At 37.4% G+C, this 18,217-nt stretch overlaps 2 protein-coding genes across 2 annotated transcripts; one reads left to right on the forward strand and one right to left on the reverse strand.

Annotated features, from left to right (window-relative positions):
* Positions 1-454: 454 nt before the first annotated feature.
* Positions 455-9,009, reverse strand: LOC140941520 (DNA excision repair protein ERCC-1-like). The gene is made up of 9 exons (XM_073390532.1): positions 8,549-9,009; positions 7,593-7,674; positions 7,119-7,222; positions 6,826-6,925; positions 4,363-4,439; positions 2,777-2,876; positions 2,487-2,558; positions 1,969-2,037; positions 455-1,588 (listed from the first exon to the last, which is right to left on the reverse strand). Exons 1-9 carry the CDS (start codon positions 9,001-9,003, stop codon positions 1,508-1,510), a joined length of 1,140 nt encoding a protein of 379 aa, XP_073246633.1. The 5' UTR covers positions 9,004-9,009; the 3' UTR covers positions 455-1,507.
* A 37-nt stretch (positions 9,010-9,046) lies between these two features.
* LOC140942084 (N-acetylglucosamine-1-phosphotransferase subunit gamma-like) lies at positions 9,047-15,668 on the forward strand. The gene is made up of 8 exons (XM_073391065.1): positions 9,047-9,151; positions 11,287-11,344; positions 12,300-12,348; positions 13,355-13,388; positions 14,216-14,270; positions 14,366-14,449; positions 14,800-14,896; positions 15,519-15,668. The coding sequence occupies exons 1-8, from the start codon at positions 9,094-9,096 to the stop codon at positions 15,666-15,668; spliced, it is 585 nt and encodes a 194-aa protein (XP_073247166.1). The 5' UTR covers positions 9,047-9,093.
* Positions 15,669-18,217: the final 2,549 nt, after the last annotated feature.

An 18,217-nucleotide genomic window follows, 5' to 3' on the forward strand; every position in this document is an offset into this window, starting at 1 on the left:
GGGAACGGGCAAGCTTATTTTCGTGACGCCGTGACCGACCATTTTTCATTTTGGTGTCCGTGAATCGTCATGTACTGAAAAACTGTTCTGTGCATCATAATCAAAGTGCACTCCGTGAAAAGTGAACTGCCAAAATCCGCGATTGTGTACAAGATCAATTGAAGAAAACAAATCTTTAATTTGGCCAAATGACCTAAATAGGGCAATTGCACGATGATGATATTTGACTACAGAGTCTTTTGATGTAACTTCACACACCCAACACGTGGTCGAGATGAAATGTCAATAACTATTACGCTACTTTTTGGGCAGGTGTTTCGTGAGATTCGTAAAACTGGCAAGATTGTTGTTCGTGAATTCGTGACGAAACCGCCCCCCCCCCCCTCCCCTTGCGCCCCTCTAATAAAGAGGTGTCCGTATTAAGCGGGTGTCCATAAAGCAGGGTTCGACTGTGTGTTTTGGAAGCGTTCATTTAAAAAGTTGAAGTCAGTTTGATTTCCAGTGCTGAGGACAGACCTGACAAAGAGTTAGACGATGAGGTCATACTGTGGAACTCCGCTATAACCAGCTGACACGTTCCTATACCAAAAGAATGTCTGCGTAGAAGGCTAGCTAAACACAGGATAAAACTAACTGATTTTTTTACACATTGTATTAGGCTTTATTTTGAAACAGGGCACGAAATTTTATTCAGTGATACAGTTTGCGAAATAGTAGTCTTAGCCTTGCAGAGTCTAACCTGCCCCTCCCTGAGAGTCTGTACAAATTTTCTCTCGTCGATAGGGGTCCGATAAGTTTCATTCTATAGCAACTGGCCATTTTCACGATCACGGTATTTGACTACAACTAACAGAACTCATTTCGTTCTTTCTTCCTTACTTAAATTCGTCAGTCCCGCTTGGAGCCCTAGTTTGCAAAAGAAAACAACAAACTGAAGGATTCTGGTAGTTGTAGTAAGATAACTATCATGGTGCAATAGACCTTATTCGAGATACTTGCCATTTTTGCACGCACTCTAGGATCGATGTGATAAAAGCAATGTCACGTGGTATTTCATGGAGCAAACAAGTGATAAAATTTGCCAATACAAGTAATTGCATTGTAATGGCATTAGTTTTTCACTTGTTTGTCCCCTGAGAAACCATGTGATATTACTGCTTTTATCCGATGGAAAAAAGCTGACATTTTTTTATTAATTATAAAGATCAATAAAAAGATAATAATATCTCATTCATTATACAATATTCACGTCTCATGAAGACTTATTTACAGCCTTTATAAAACTTAGAGTTTGCCAGGACTTGTACTGTAGCAGTTAATTAGTGTACGACATGTTGGATGTGCAACCAAGGCAACTATTTACATACATTTCTTATATATGAGCAAAATTTGATGAAGTAGTCAGCTGGAAAAATAAATAACTTAGATCATGATTCGGACTGTCTTTAAAGTTCCAGGAGGGAACTATTTATAGCAGGGACAGTAATTTAGAAAACAGACAATAAAGCTAGTGTTCCTTTCCATCTCCTAGTCCTGTTTTTCTTTTTGCAATAAATTGCTGCTGAATTAGATTGTGAAGTCTCTGGGCCTAAAGTAAGACAAACCGAATAGTATTAGTACGAGTTATGATACAACTTAGAGTTTAATTTGGAATTTATTTACACCCATGTGTCTTTTGTGTGCAGTTTGAGCTTTTTGGAAAACACATGGGTGCAAATAAATTCAAAATTGAAGGATCAAAGTCTTCTGATTACCCTTGAATAATAAACATGAAGAAATTAAATTGATCAAAATATGTCCTCAACGAAAACGTGTTTCTGAACCCTAAGTTGATGCTAGGAGAAAAAAAAATTATAAATATAAATGAAATTACCAATAATTATTCGTTTGCACTCTGGTTCCGCAGGTTTTTTGCAAATCTGACAAAATTTATTGACTTAAAATAACAGTATACCAAAAACTATGTACCTTAAGAGGCCCAAATCCTGGAAGCAATGCAAGGTCATCCTTTGAAGCTGTTGTCATGTTTGCAAGGGACTATCAAATAACAAATATTTGCATAGTTATCATGACTTGAAGATGAAGTTGTCACCCTAGTATTTTTTTAGACCTACAATAAAAAAATATTGACTTCCTCTTGGATAAAACATAACATATGGTACGTATCAAAAACCATCTATATGTTGGTTGCCAAAAAACTCCTCAGTTTGATTCAGTGGTGCCACTTATGCATCAAGTAATTTTAAAATCAATCCCACCTAATATAATCATACAATTTAAAATAAATTATGAAATTTTACCAAAAAATACAGTATTTGTGTAACATATGTTTTACGATAGGTTAACTAGGGGCTTAATAGAGGTTGGAGGAAAATACATGCACAATAACAACAAAAAGATTGAAAAATATGACTACACCCCACCACATTGCCATAAATTATTTATAAAACATAAGGGGGGTTATATAATTTATTTAAAATGCTTACCCCAAATGTGGAAGTAAGAGAGACCACATCAGTCTTGTTGACACCCTTCACTGTAGTCAGACAGTCTGTGAGCTATTAAAGAAACAACATTATCAGTCAAGAATGTAGCCTGCGAGAGCATCCGTATTTTTCAGCTCAAGTTTCTAGTTTTTCTTGGTGGGTGAAACTAGAAACTTGAGCCGAAAAAACCGGATGCTCCCACAGGCTTTGAAGAATGTGTCCAGGCGAGTAATATAATCGCCAAAGAATACAAGTGAGCTGTACAGCAGGCTACAGAAATTAAGGACTACCTTACTGAGATAATCGCCTTCACTTTGACCAAGAAGGGCATCTGGTGGCTTGTTTTCATAAACTTTGTAGGTTTCAAGGTATCTTCCAGCCTCCTCAGGACTATGACAATAAACACACATTATTAGAAACGTGGTTCCTCAGGATTAGGCTGATTTAGTCATCACAATAACCTTTTTATCCTATTAGTCCTAATGTAAAAGAATGTATATTCCACACACTTTTCCCCAGCTGATACTGATGAGGAGAACTTGTTCAGCAATTTAAAACCTTTGACACTTTTGATCATTGTCTATATTTTCATAGTCTGCTACACAGCCGTTGTTAGTGTCGTCATGCAACACTCCTCCCCACTAACGGCTGCTGAAAACCGAACCACATTACTTTCCCACAATTAGCCAATTAGAATTCAGCTCCCATTTTCTGGAAGGTGTTCACGCCACGTTTGTGGTATAGTGACTCCTCCAGTCACAGCTTTGCTTTTATCGTTGCCCCATGTGTGAATGACAGAACAATCAAAATTGTCACGTGAAAACAAGCAATCAACTAGAGTAGTGTTGTCGTAGTCGAGTCCTTTCAAAATTTTTGGGATAAGCAGCAACAGCAAGCCAGTTGAGCAAATATGATGCACAACATGGATGTGCTTATAAAGTTGTTGGGTACAGGTTCGGGAAATGGCTTATTGATAATTTATAAGATTGCTCTTGTTTGAATCAGTACCCCTGGGAGTTTAGTCTTCACAGTCTTAGCTTCACGTGTACAACAACACAATGAGCACATTTGGCACATGAAATTCATCATACATATGCACGTTAAAAAGAACCAACCGATCCTGGTAAGAGTCTTGTAGGCCTATCAAACCTCTTTTTTTTTCACTTGGAATTTTGTTAACCGCTTAAAACAAACTTTCCTGCAAACAACCTTTTTGTTGCTTGCAGACTTAGGGCCCATCAAAATTCAGCGACGATTGATTGATTTGTCCAAAACTGAGAAGCGTGTTCGCTCCTAGCGCCCTGCGGCTCTAGTATTGTCAAGTTTCTTATACATGATTGGTTTGTTCACTAGACCACAAACACAAAGGGTAACAAATGTGGTTCGATTTTCAGCAGCCATTAGTGGGGAGGAGCGTTGCGTGACGACACTAAAAACAGCTGTGTAGCAGACTAATATTTTCATGATAAAGCAGTGATAACAGCCCATCAAGATTAAGTGGTCTGTACTTCTCTGTAATCAAGAGTATTTGCCAACAATTTCTCCAGTTTGACATTCATTCTGTTAGAAATCCAAGTGTAGAAGCCACCCAAAATCAGATTGAAATTCACAGGTAATGATGTTAGAAGGCTTTTCTCAATTCAATGGAACCAGAAGATATTTTATCACTGCTTTTATCCTACACTGTTCCGATTTAAAAGTGATTTTGCTTAAAAAACTCACACAACTTTCTACTTCCAACAAGTAACAAAGACTCAACTTTGACCACTTGACGCTAACATTGTTATGATATATCTGTCTTATGTGACTGGCCAGGGTTAGTTTGGTTTGGTTTATGTCAAAACTCTTCTTAAAATCAGGATTAATTTTTAGTGACCTCCAAGCAAGAATGAGGGTACAGTCAGCCATGACTGCCATCTTAGCAAGCTCTCTTAGTGTCTGGTGGGGATCTTTCTGAAAAAAAAAATGAGGGTACAGTCAGCCATGACTGAAGTCATTGAATACAAGAAAAACATTTACCCAACATTGCAAGTGACGTCTATTAAGGTTCATTCCTTATGATTCAGTATTTTCAAGAGCACGCCAGTAGTTGGCAGTGTGTACTTACTACTGTTTTCCTTGACTTTAATTTTCCACAAATGTTTGGAAGAATTATGTTTTATTCCTAAACTGCTGCAATTTGCGTGATGACTACATGTACATTCACAACCACAATTTATTTAAAATGCTTAAAATCTATCACTATGGTGCAGAGAGGGTTGTAAGAAATAATTTGTTGCGCTTTCAGGTTACCAGTAATTTAATAAGTTAAAATTTGAGTACAAAAATAAACCCACAAGATAACTGCAACATATACAGTGTGTTTATTAGAGCATAGAAGCGTAGTTAACTGGTCAGTTTTTTAGTTAGTCCTAAGCCTTTTAATTTCTAGTTCTAAAACAGTTGAAAAGAATATGCTGTAAAGAATCCAACCAAGTTATTTTAAGATCTACAAAACAAAGAATTTATGTAATTTATAAGGAGAAAACAAAGAAAAACAGTCTCTTGAGTCTGCAGTGTGGGAAGAATAAAACTGTGCTTTTAGATGCTTTGAGAGGAAAAACATATATTAAATTCAAATATTTAAGGGTGCATAGGGTGATTGTACCAGAGGTCAATAGTCCAGTTTAAAAATTAAAAATTAAAGCTGAATACAAACATTAAAATGGTTAACCTCAACATAAAGTAAAATATTCACAAATAAGTAAGTAAGTGTTTAAAATTTGAAAAATACACAATAGACAGAGCAATAACCAGGTCTTCTTCTGGTTGGAATTTGTGAATATATTACAGGTCAAAATTAAATTCATGTTAAAATTTATTATTATTCATTCAAAATATTTTCCCAATTCTGATTGGCTAAAAGCACACGTTTAATTCACCATAACCAGTTACTGATGACCAAATTTGGAAGAATTTTGACTTTAACGAGGAGGAAATGACATCAAAAATGCAGGGTTTTTGCAGGTTAAGGCACCGTTAACCGAGAAGACCTGGGGACTAGGTTGAGTTGTTTTGGTTGTGAACTTGAAAAAATGGTGGACATTTCACTCGTTTCAAGAAGAACAAGGCGAAAATATAGCTAAAAACATGGCAGGAACAGCAAGAAGACAACTTGGAGGGCGACATCTGCTATTTGAAGAATATTTGCGGAGCTGGACAAACCTAAACGTACACTATCGAAGATGAACTGAACATCGATGGATCGATGGAGGTAAGCATGTTTTAGCTATGTTTTTAAACTAGGACTTATTTTGAATGAATAATAAAACAGTTATTGAATTCGGCTTTCGTATCATATGAAGAATTATGGAGATCTCAGAGGGTGTTATCCGCCCGATAACACCCTCCTCGATCTCCATAATTCTTCATAAGATACTCAGCCTCATTCATTAACTGTTAATTAACCTTGGTTGATTTTCTATTTCCTTTTATCTCCTAGCCCTAGTTATTCATGAATAAGGGCAAGGAGACAGAGGAAATTGATAATCAACCTAGGTTAAATCAAAATCAACCTGAAGTCAAATTTAACCTGAAATAAATGTATTAAGACAGATATCCACCAGGAAATTGAGTAATTTTAATATTCAGTGGACAAACTCCTTGTAGCGGAATAATAATGAAAGAATATTGCATTCTTTTTGAAATTTTTCAAGGGCTAAAGATGTAATTAGTCATCTGTAATAACACCAAAGAAAATTTCTCACGGGAGTCGAAGAAAATGAATGTCAAATTTCACAAGAATTGTGTAAAAACAGGTAAAATTTTGAAAACTTCATGTTTTAGATGTCATTTTGTGAAATTTGACATTCATTTTCTTGGGCTCCCATAAGAAATTTTCTTTGGTGTTATTACAGATGACTAATTACATATTCTTTCGGCCTTGAAAAATGTAAAAAGGAAGGCAATATGCTTTAAATTATTCTGGTACAAGGTTTTTGTCCACTGAAAATCAAAATTACCGCTACTCAATTTCCTGGTAGAGGCTAAGCCTGTAAAAAAATGCGTCTTCACTTCTTTTATTCAGCGATCATAGCTAACTCGAGACTGGACTATTGCCATGGATAATAAAATTGAATAACAAATTGACTGTTTGCCTATAATTTTAAATTTTGTCACCAGCAGATTTATAGCGATTTTTATTGCCTGCATATCTTGAACTGTAAGTATGCACATTCCTACATACACCGGCCCCGTACAGTATAGCATATCCTGCCCCTTCAATAATCCCATGTAAAACATTAATTCAAAACAAATAATATTTAGTAAATAATACTTAAAATTAATCCTACTGCCATACCACATCTACTTGAACCAGAAGTATTCTTAACTCAAATCTCTGTCCCAGCTGCCTTAGTCTTTCATGAATGTACTCTGGATTGAAATGATGGTACCTTAAACTGTAAAGAAATAAAACAATGAAACCTTTTTCTTGGTCAAAAACAAAAGCAAACAAAACAAAACAAAAAACATGTTCCCTTGGCTTTATGTCCATTGCGGATGTTCAGCATAGTTCTTATTAATCCGTCCCCTTTCTGGCATGACAATTACTTTTAGCTTTTAATAGAAAGTAAAATAAGTCCATACATGTACCTTAGGAATAATGCACAAGTTGTAGCACCCAGAACATAATCAGGAATGATGTCACCCATCTCCCATGGGACATTCCTGACATGCTTTAGTACTGGATTTCCTTTCTAGAAATTTCAAGGGAAAACATTATAAATAACGCACAATGATAAAGGCTCCTTACAATGACACATACGACCTGTTTTAGGAAATGCTCATGGGAGCAGCTCCCTGACCAGTATTACAACATCATTTATCATCATTGTTCTTTGACTGCCATCAAGATCAATACTGCTTTGTCTCACTTACATCACCAGGATTATTTGGCATGAAAATCAAGCATACAAATTCTGCTACCTGTCTAGATGTGAAAGAAAACATTGTTTTGGACTAAGACTAGTTTCAGCAACTGAAAAATCTAAACAATTTTTTCCTGCAGAGTCAAAGACTTGTACAGGGACCCTAAACATTACTAAACAGTGGTCTTTTGGGAATTACCTGTCTTGGATTTACAATAATTGCATTACTTTTTGGCTTATTACTGACTGGACCAGGATGAACTCTGGTATCTATAGTTGATCTGCAAAGGAAGAGTGGTGTTAAATGCAAGAACACAAGAGAGAAGCCTCTTTATCAAATTACAGAGGCCGCTGCTTTTCTGCTGCAGCAGTCCTCAACATCCTGTCACTGGGGATACCAGTTAACCTCTGGGTATCATTTCTGATAAGACTTGCTCAGTTAAGTGGCCAATGCCCTTCTCTTAAGGCTTCAAACAGTGTCCCACTTCCAGGACAAACAAGTAGGGAATTTTAAGTACCCTTTCCAAGTAAATATCATTTGATGAACCCCAGAAAATTTGTCACAAGAAATTTCCTTTTTCTTTTCATAAATTATGTGTACATTATACAGGTGCATCAGGCAAAATTTTTAAAGGCACAGATCACTAGACCAATGGAGAGAGGCTGATATAACATTGTGGTTTATGGTCATCTCGCCACCAAACCATCTCACCACCAACGAAATCACCACCAAGAAGTCTACTTGCCACCACATACTAACTCAGCAATAATTGACACTGTTTACTTCCCGCGATTGTTACTTCTTCCTCGAGCACAATGCAAATATAAGTTTATCAATTTTAATTGACACCTTGCATCGAATTTCTCATCTTTAGTTATATTTTTTGTGAATAATTGCGACTTTTTTATAGCTTAATACGGCTTATTTGCACCGCGCAAGAGGCGCGATTTGTTTAAAATTCAACAGCCTGTCTCATGAAAGTAAGTAAATATTGTCACTTGAACCTTACATCTTTAAATTTCATTGTATATTTAAAGTGAAAGAATTCTTTTTAGAGACTTGTCCTTTCGATACGTATTAAGATATATATTTCTTGGTGGCGATTTCACAGCTTGACGAGGTCATTGTAGGTAAATAAACCAGTTATAACATACTCTTTTTCCTTTATCTTTGCAACCGTCTCTTTATAGTGACTTGTATTGTCTAGGAAAGCAAACGTTTCACGGAAAGTCTTTCCTACAACAGCAGGTTTCACAGTTCCACTGTCATTTGCTGATGGAAGGCTGTTCTCAGCAGGACGCACAGCCTCCTTAACTAAAGATTCGTGATTTAGCAGACAATTATCCTCCACAGTTGTCCTTTGTCCCGAATCGTTTTCTTCACGAGACTGTACTAAGCTTACTTCTTTTTGGATCGTTTTCAGAGAGCTTTCAGTTTTGTCAAGATCATTAGCACGACCAGCCCTCGGGAAAGAATCATCTGTTGTCTCCTGAACACTTCCAGTGGATTTCTTGTAAACATTAAATAACGATTTTGGCTTTGACACTTCCTTTCTCTCGTCCAAATTATCCACAGATGGAACCGTAAACTTTCTCTTGTTTGTCGCCATTTTAAATTGACGCAGAGGCGAAGTACTGGGAACAAGCCTGTGCTGCTGGTCAAACAGTAGGCGGGCGCATCTGCCGTGGAGGAAACCAATATGGCGGCGATGTCTCGAAGGTTTCTGTCGACTTTGATGCTACTTTTTTTACTTCATGGTGAGTTTCATATTAAGTCTGAATAGTCACTGAAGTGGCAGCCTTTTCTCCCTCCTCTTGAAATGGGTTTAACAAGGTGGCATTGTTCACGCTCTTTGTTGGAGTGCTTGGATTTTGTTCTCAAAACATTTTCTTGAATCAAGATGTTGACATAAGCAGGATCAAGAATTTAGCAGCAAGGTGTTGCAAATTCAAGAATCTTGAATTTGCAACACCTTGCTGCTAAATTCTTGATCTTGCTTATGTCAACATCTTGATCATCTTTCAAGCAAGATGCGGAAAATCAATTTCTTGCTTAAGGTGTTATAAATTCAAGATCTCGCAGCAAGTTGTGGAACTCAAGATTTTGTCTCTTACTACATCATGATAACTCACTGTTGTAATAAGCAAAGGATAACTCACAAAATGAGGAGTCCCCTTGAAGTTAACTTTCATAGTTACAACAAGAATAACGATAGCCTGAATTTCAGCCGTACCCTCAAGTCATGATCATTGAATACTCCAGATAGAGATGTCTGAATCAATTAGCTGTTAATGCCATCCAGTGACATCACTTCTCCTTTGCTTTAATTCATTCTTGACCACACAAGATCTATATGGTCCAGAATTGCTTTACTCTTAAGGTGTAATCCCTGGTAAGCGTTTGAAATGTCAACTACATACCATATTCTCAACCAATCTTTTACTTATAGAATGCCATAATTCAAAGATCAAACTCAATCACGACCGAGTAAGAATGAAATACACACTGAGCACTTTCTTCAATTTGCTTTTATTAATCTTAAAAGAAGCTATTTGGTCTTTAAGAAGAAAGAAAGCAACCGAGCAAAGAAAGAAAAACTAACAGAATCATTGCACACAACAGTAGAAATGACAGGAAGTTAAAAAATTTTCTAGCTCCACACAAGCTCATTATTAATCTCGTAAAAATCAATCACTAATGCTTTGCATAAATGAAATAACCTTTGAAGCCACAAAGGAGCTCTAAAAACCCATCGACTTTTCACATTGATTCTTCATTCATACATTGCCGCTCAAAAAGAGGTTGACAGTCACTAGCATCTCAATTCTCGAGATTTCTTTTATACTTTTCTGTTGGCTTTACCTGTGCCTTTCTAATTTTATGATACATTTTGTGATAATTCTTGAACTGCGTGCAAAAAAATGAAAGTTTTTTTTTAAAAGATTGACGGCGGCTATCATTCTTCAAGATCATATCTCCCAATTTATCTACACCATCATGACAAAGGTATTTAAATTCTAAAAGCTTACATACCTTCACACATTTGATAAAACATCTCTTATAGTTCAGAAGATAGAATTCCTATAAAAATACAAAGATGCGATTATCCATAATTTAAGATAAACAACCATTTGTTCTGTCGTCCCTGTACATGTTAAGCGCTGATGGTTGGTGTGAATTTTTGCTGTAGTGCAAATGGCTATTTTTTATATTTCTCGAGAAATAAATCCTTTCAAGTGATGAACACTCAAAAATGCTGGTTTCTGGAAACTTGAAACTTGATTCATTAGAGCAACCAAGTCTCAAGTTTGGAGTCAAGAATGTCAACTTTACTTTTGAGTGGTGCTGTACAGATGTAGTTCAGTTAACAAGTCATAGTTTTGAAGACATGGGCTGTTTTTGCTGTTTATGATAAAGATGGCTGGAATTTGAAGTCCACGCGAGAATGCAATCCACTGAATATCAAATGACAGTCTTCTTAAAATTTCTCATAATTATCCATACACTGCAAATACAGTGGACCTCAATATAACAAAGGCCAAGGGCCGAGGACTGGCAGTGTTTGTTTGGGGAGTAATGCCACTGGATGGCATTGGTGGCTTACTGATTCAGATGTTTCTCTCGGGAGTATCCGAGAAGTCAGTTGAAATTAAGGCCACAACAACAAGCAACTTTATTGAATGCAAAGGAAATACATAATACTTGTACATTCACACTATCTACATTTAGGAAAAGCTGTTCAGGGCAAGCAGTTTGGGAATACTACCGGTATATACTAGGTCACAACTCTGCATTAACTCACCATGCGTGTTAATATTAAAAAGGTTTTGAGAATGATACATTTATCACCATTTTATGATTATGTGAAAAATGGTTATGGTCTGGTTTGTAGGAACAAGACCAGGAAAAGTAAAAATTGTTGAAGAGCCAGCTGTCTACAGATCTGGAATGTGAGTATTACTACAATTAAATTATTATTTCTTTCATGTAACTGTGTTAATTTATTGCATTATTACATGTAATATGTAATAAATAATTTGTTATGCCCATAGCAAAAATAAGTGCAGATTTTAAAGCCCATGTTAGTGGTGCATTCACAGTAATATAAGACATTTCCTTTCATCATTCAATATCTTGTTTTGTAAAGCTATTAGAGTAGGACCTCGGTAGCTAAAACTCTGAAGGGAGACAAAAACCAGTTCAAGTTAGCAGGGGTTTGAGTTATCAGGATAGATTGAATTATGCAATTTTCAAGTTAATAGTTACTGATTTTTCAGTGCTTCGGTGTATAGTACAGTGGAAATTCTAACTTATTTCATCAGTAATGCATTTTTATGATATAACAGGATCTGCTTGTTGCACCAATAATAAACAAATTGCTGGTAGTGTTAGTTTTAGTGTTTTACCAATTGTACAACAGAAGAGTTGTTAGTGGGCAGGCATCTGAGTGGGGTTACAAGAACCAGAATTCAAGTTACTGGGGTAAATTTCAGTGAAATTTTGATCAAGGAAAGGAAATTAAGTTCAAGTTAGAGGGGAAGTAAGTTATCCAAGTTTCAAGTTAAGTGAGTGAAAAAAAACTGAAAAGTGAGGTGAAATCTAAAGGAAGCGAGACTTTTTTTTGAGTTATCCAAGTTCAAGTTATCGAGATTCTATGTTACTTTACAATAACTTAACAATTATTATTTGATTTGCCAAAAATGGGTCTTGTTCCAGCAAAAATAAGTATATTGGCCTAATTAATTGTGCCTAAATGCTATTGAAATGGGTTCTAGTGCCCATTTAGAGGGTGTGTCCTGTTAATAAACTAAACTGTAAGTGTGAATAGATTAAGTCACACACTCATGTCATGGTATACCAACAGAAAATAAGTGCTAAACTAACTACTTTGTTTATTCTCTTAAGGAACAACTTTTATCAGCCAGCAGGTAACCCTACACAAAATGATAACAAGGTAATAATTATTCACAAAGTGATTGACTTATTACTTTTGTGACCTTATTGAAAATATTTAACTTGTCAACAAAGATTTATAAATCAGACAAGTCTGTTTAATTACATAATTTCAGCAACTAATTTTCCTCATTAGCACTAAATGTCTGGGCAAACTCCCAAACCATGAACAGCAATACATTTTTGCAGCTGCTATTTTGCAGAGTCCTATCATGGACTCCCTTCATGACAAGGCTCACAGATCCATTTCAACTCTGATAGTTGATCTCCAAGATTTAATATATGTGGTCGGAGTTACTTAGCCTGTGCGTGATATGTGTGACTACTGCATTTGTTCAGAAAATAAATCAAAACATGACTTTAATAATGTCGCCGTAGAACTTCAAACAACCACAAAATAGTCCACTCAACTCAGGTACACCTACTTCACCTGTCAAGATGCAGGACGTAAGAAAAAAGGAAAAATTCCTTCAGCTGCGCACTCTGATCTGCTGACTCTGTCAAGGTCATGATGGTGGCAAAAAACGTTGCTTACAAAGTGACTTTGCATTCCTTGAAACATCAGCATGATTATTCCAGCTCTCTCACTTCGTCAAACATTGACAAGTCTCCTGGAGTTGAATTTGTAAGAACCATCTGCATACAGCTGTATTCAGAAAGAGAAAGAAAAATTTGTGGTCGTTTATTTCCGTTCTCCATGAAACCTGAAATTTGCCGTGCAATGACGGCAAACAAATACACCAAAAAGTGTGATGACATGGATGCCTACAATTCTCTGATTCCTTATTTGGGCAAATAGATTTCTATGCTTCTGATCGAGAGCAGAAAAAAAAAAACAAGCATGGTTCTTAACCAATAAGGAGAAGTTAGACACTTCAGGGTTATAATAATGTTTCTGGTTACAGAATAGAAAATTACTCTCATGATAAACTTGTCAATGAAATAAAAATTAATGAACACTGACAGTGATTACATATTATTTATTTACTTTTCTTTGTTATTTGTAGCTTGTAGCCAGAGTGAAACCTAGTCCAGTTTCAGGTAATTTAAGTAGTCTTTTGTTCGGAAATGATCAGAGTACGCACTTCTGCAATCTCCTTTAGATGTTGCTTTTAATGACCACCAACTAATTTTCCAGCCCTTCACATTTTCTTCATAAAATAGTTTTTGTAATTTATTATTGAAACTGAATTAAAGTCCATTAATATTTCATTAATTATTTCTCCTAAAATGTGAGAGTAGAACTCTGGTAAATCTGACTTGGATAACTTGAACTCACCTGCTAACTCAATTTAAGTCCCATTTCCCTTAGATTTGACCCCTCTTTATCAGTCGTTTGTACTCTGTAAACTCAAACTCCGATAACTCAAATTCCCTGCTACAGTGTAACTAAAACTTAATTTCTTTTCTGTTGATCAAAACTTACCCTTAAAAGTCAAGTGCTTGCTCTTTTGACCATCCCTGGATGCCATCCTATTAGCTCTTCTTGCTGTGTAATCGGTAAAAACACTCAAACTACTACAGCAATTTGATTTTAATCAGTTCTGTGAAATGAGACGGTCATTAAATTACCTGTATTATCATGAAAATGCATAAAATGTAGTGCAGAAAAATCTGTAAATTATCAGTTAATAATTAAAAATATTCAATTGACCCCAACATCTGGAACCCCTGTTACAGTGTAACTTGAACTGTTTTTTGTTTCCCTTCAGAGATCAGGGGCCTACAGTATTATTATTATTATTATTAATATTGGCTTTTGTGCAAGATTTTTTCCTTCTTGAAGTTACCAAAGTATGTACATAAATATATAGTTCGACTCTCACCACCAACTCTTTTCTGATGCATGACTTTTTATTACTTTACAGGTCCAACTCATCTTCAAGTATTAGCTGGAAAGTGTTTTTCCTTAATACATAATGGGTAATGATTTTATCTATTAATGCACTCTCATGATTTTCAGATCTGATACCCTGTACTTTGACAGTTTTTATCTCATTATTTTATGTTCTTTTCAGCTACAAGTACGAGTTCTGTCCATTCCATAATGTTACTCAAAGGGAACAAACTGCAAGGTGGAATGCATTTGCAGGGATCTTAGGGTAAGAGATGTATGAAAGTACATAAAATTGAAACCAGCCTTATATTTTAGCTTCCTACCAAAATGTCTTGGCTCTTGCTTGGCTCAAAGGCTTGTTTCCATGTATGAAAGATTTACAAACAATTACTCTTTGGAGCAAATGACCTCTACTACCACACAAGTAGCACAGACCAATAATATTGTCCCTTTTTTCACACAAAGAGTGATTTCTAGTATTCATTTCTTTGATTATAGAACCAAAAGATCTTAACCTGTTTCCAGGTTTTCATTGATGGGTCAGACAACAATTTAGTCACAATTTGCTCCAAAATAAATGCAAATTAACAAAAATGTTTTGTTTCTTTTGGCCAGTGTGTGGAGAGAGTGGGTTATCCTCAACAACACTTTTGAAGCCATGCTTTTGGCAAATGGTGATATGTGTCCAGGCAACATACCACGACAAACCAAGGTACAGTCCAAAACTATCATGATTCACCTTTTTATAACCATCACTATTTCAAAACTGTTTAATACAAAATCTACATTTGAACTTGTGTACAATGAAATTTTTATGAATATGTCTGGGATACTTCCCCCAATCCATAAAAATTTGATTGCAGTTGTACCTCCATGTGCAACTACCTCCCATAAGTGACTAAAACACCACATTTTTCTGGGTAAACGCCCTATAGTTAGCATGTCTCATAACAGACCACATGTAGGAAGTGACCACAGCCACTTTTTGTGGTGACAATTTTATAATTTTCCATTGTTTTTTTCTTACCTCCTTTAAGCGACCACTTGATGCCTGGTGTGATGTTTTTGTTCAGTGTATGTACATTTACTGGGCCACTTATAGTATACAAAGAACTTTCAGTGGCAGCGTGGAATTACACATGTCATAACTTAGAAATTGTATGCAATAAATTCACTTCCAAAAGCTAGATTTGTCCGGACGGCTTCTCAGAGACCCCTAGTGGGTCGATTCGAGAGAGCAATCACAAAATCTTTGCATTTTGGTTACGATAGGTTAGAACTGTATTTCAATACCTTCCGTGAAGTATTTGATAAATATTATCTGCATTTTTTAGGCATTTCTAAGATGTGGAGATGTTAACAAGGTTATTTCAGTTGAAGAACCCAGTATTTGCCATTATGAACTGAGATTTGAGTCTCCTTTGGCATGTCCTATAGATGCTTTCCTAGGTGAGTTTCAAGGCCAAAATAAGTACAAGTCATGAAAAGTAAGAAGAAAAATTGTGGAAGTCTGAGGTTACTGGAGGAGCTTTATAGTTGTGCTTACTTCTCACTGTTAACGGTTGCTGGGTCTTAAGATTTTTCTGGGAATGTGTTATGAGGAGTTCCCTAGCAAAGGTTTGACTTTATTTCTTTTTGCACCTTTGACTTGTGTTTTAGTCCTCAACTCATTTTTAACGAAAGTGAACTGGGTCAGGTTCAATTTTTTTTTTCACACTATTTGTGTTACAGTTGAAAAATTAAAGGTGACAAACACTAAATCGAGTTACTTGCGACCCGGATTTTTGGCAATGCGACTGATTTCCAGTCGGATCCCCTTCCTCTCCTGGTAGTGAAGAATATAATTGTGTTTCTGTTCCAAAGTCTGGCACCAACTCGGCCACCCAGCAGATTGCTGTTTTAATTTCAACCAAGTGTTGAAGTAATCCGCACTAACCATTACTTGAATGAATTATGTGCGTACATAACAACGTCTCTTTTATTACTTATTTAAAAAATGGGGGACCTTAATACAATCTTACATGTCCAACTTGAGTTAAGCTTTCATAATATTTTTGACGATACCTTCCGTCAGGGTTTTACGGCCTGGTAGTTTATCGATCTTGGCAATCATCTTGCGATCGTGGGCCCATTTGTCCTTCACGTCCTTGGCTTTGTCATAGTCGATGTCATGGGCTTTGGCAATCCTGTGTAACCGTTGATGCCTTGATCACCGCGGGCCATTCGTTTTTCCAAATGGGTCCCAGGTCCCATATACTGATAACCTGACCAATGAAGCTCCCTCTCCCTCTTGGTCAATAACTTTTGAACATCAAATAACTTGCCCCTGCGTTGCGATGGTCGTCGCGGGGAAAAACAACCTCATGACCAAGGAGAGGCACAGCGCCTTGATCGCTGGGTCCGTCCCATCATGGTGTTTTCCATGTTTTCCACTTCTAGGCTTTTTTTGCAAAGGCTTTTCCTGTTTGTTTGGCCACCGCTGCCCCCCTCTTTCTGATGTTGCGCTTGATCGATTTCTTGATAGAGGCCACACGTTCACTGGGTGCATCCCAAGGTTCTGCTGGAGGCTCGGCCGAAAAGGGTTACTCTTGAGCCAACTCGTTCGTGTCCAAGGGGCGTGTGAACCGAAGTTTCTTTTTGGCACTTGGTGTAATTGTGGGTCTGGGTGGTACAGGTGGTTTTCTGGCTGGACTGGATGGTCCCCCTACACCAGCCTTCTGTTTTATACCCTGGGCCATCTTGACCAATTGCGTCAACCAAGCTTGCACAGGTCTGGCATCGAAATCGTCCTTGCCGGGTGAGGCCGCACTACGGCCTGTTCCACCCACCCCACTGACCGGGGCACCAAAAGGTTGGCTTACTTTTTTGGTCCAAAGTCGTAATTGACGACCCATGCCTTTGAGTTGAGGTCGTTTCCAAACGTCTGGGGCACCACTGGCCAATAACACGTGTTGCTTTGCTGCCAAATCAGCTGCCTTGGTCGATCGTGTATCTTCCACCAAATCCTGTTTGTACTTGTCCCGTAATTGTAAAAAGGCTGGGGTATTGTCTACGGGGGTACTCAGCATCTCTTGCTCCATGGTGCAACTGAGGCTTTTTTACTAACCCATGCAACGTTTATAACATCAATGTAATTCGGACCATAGGTTCCGTCCCTTTTGAGACACCATGATGGCTCGTCGATGTTTGACCAAATGAGCGGGTTTGGCCATGGCTCTTAAACTCTGTGCATGGGTTTTAGCAAAGTGATCGTGTGTTCAGAAAGGGGCACCGTCCCATGTATCATGTTCATGACCAATTCACTGATTGCATTGATCCGATCTGCATTGGCCATGCGTAACAATTCTTTTCGTTTATGATGATCGGCTTCTCGTAACACACTCTTCAAAAACGTGGTGGGCCTGTAATGTAGGCATCGACCAAGGTCTATTTATGGAAAAAAGCGACCCGCAAGCACCACACAGGTCCCCATGATAGTGCTTTTCATGTGTTCTTGACAACGTTCACACAGAAAGGCCTCATACTTTTTGTCCCATTCCAAGGCAGACGTGACCGCTTTTCTTTGTCTTCTTGAGTTAACGTTTGCGTGCTCATTTGCACTTCCCTGCCGCCCAAAGTGAGAGAGCCAACGCCAACATGGGTAGCACCCCTCCATGTTGCAATCCATGTCGCCGGCGTCGTTTTCTCGGGACATAACGATGTCAGCGTCCATTGGGTCCATAGACCATATTCAATATGACTCTTGTCCAGGCCGACTGGGGGTCTTTTTATAGGTTACATAATACAACAATTAAACGATTTGCCTGCATATTTTTTGCATTTGCCTTGTTCCACTTGTCACATGCGTCGAAGACTGATTTTTGTGGCTTGTTTGCGTTGATGATCCCCCAAAGCTCTGGTAATACCATACCCTGCTTTGCCTATGCCAATAATGAGACCTGGGGAGACATCCCCAACTTGACCGTAGGTCATGCGCCATTGCCGTCTGGCTGTCCTTGAACGTCTGGCAGCCGATCGTTTGCACTTGGGTGTC

Source organism: Porites lutea, chromosome 6, assembly GCF_958299795.1.
Source record: "Porites lutea chromosome 6, jaPorLute2.1, whole genome shotgun sequence".
NCBI lineage: Eukaryota > Metazoa > Cnidaria > Anthozoa > Scleractinia > Poritidae > Porites > Porites lutea.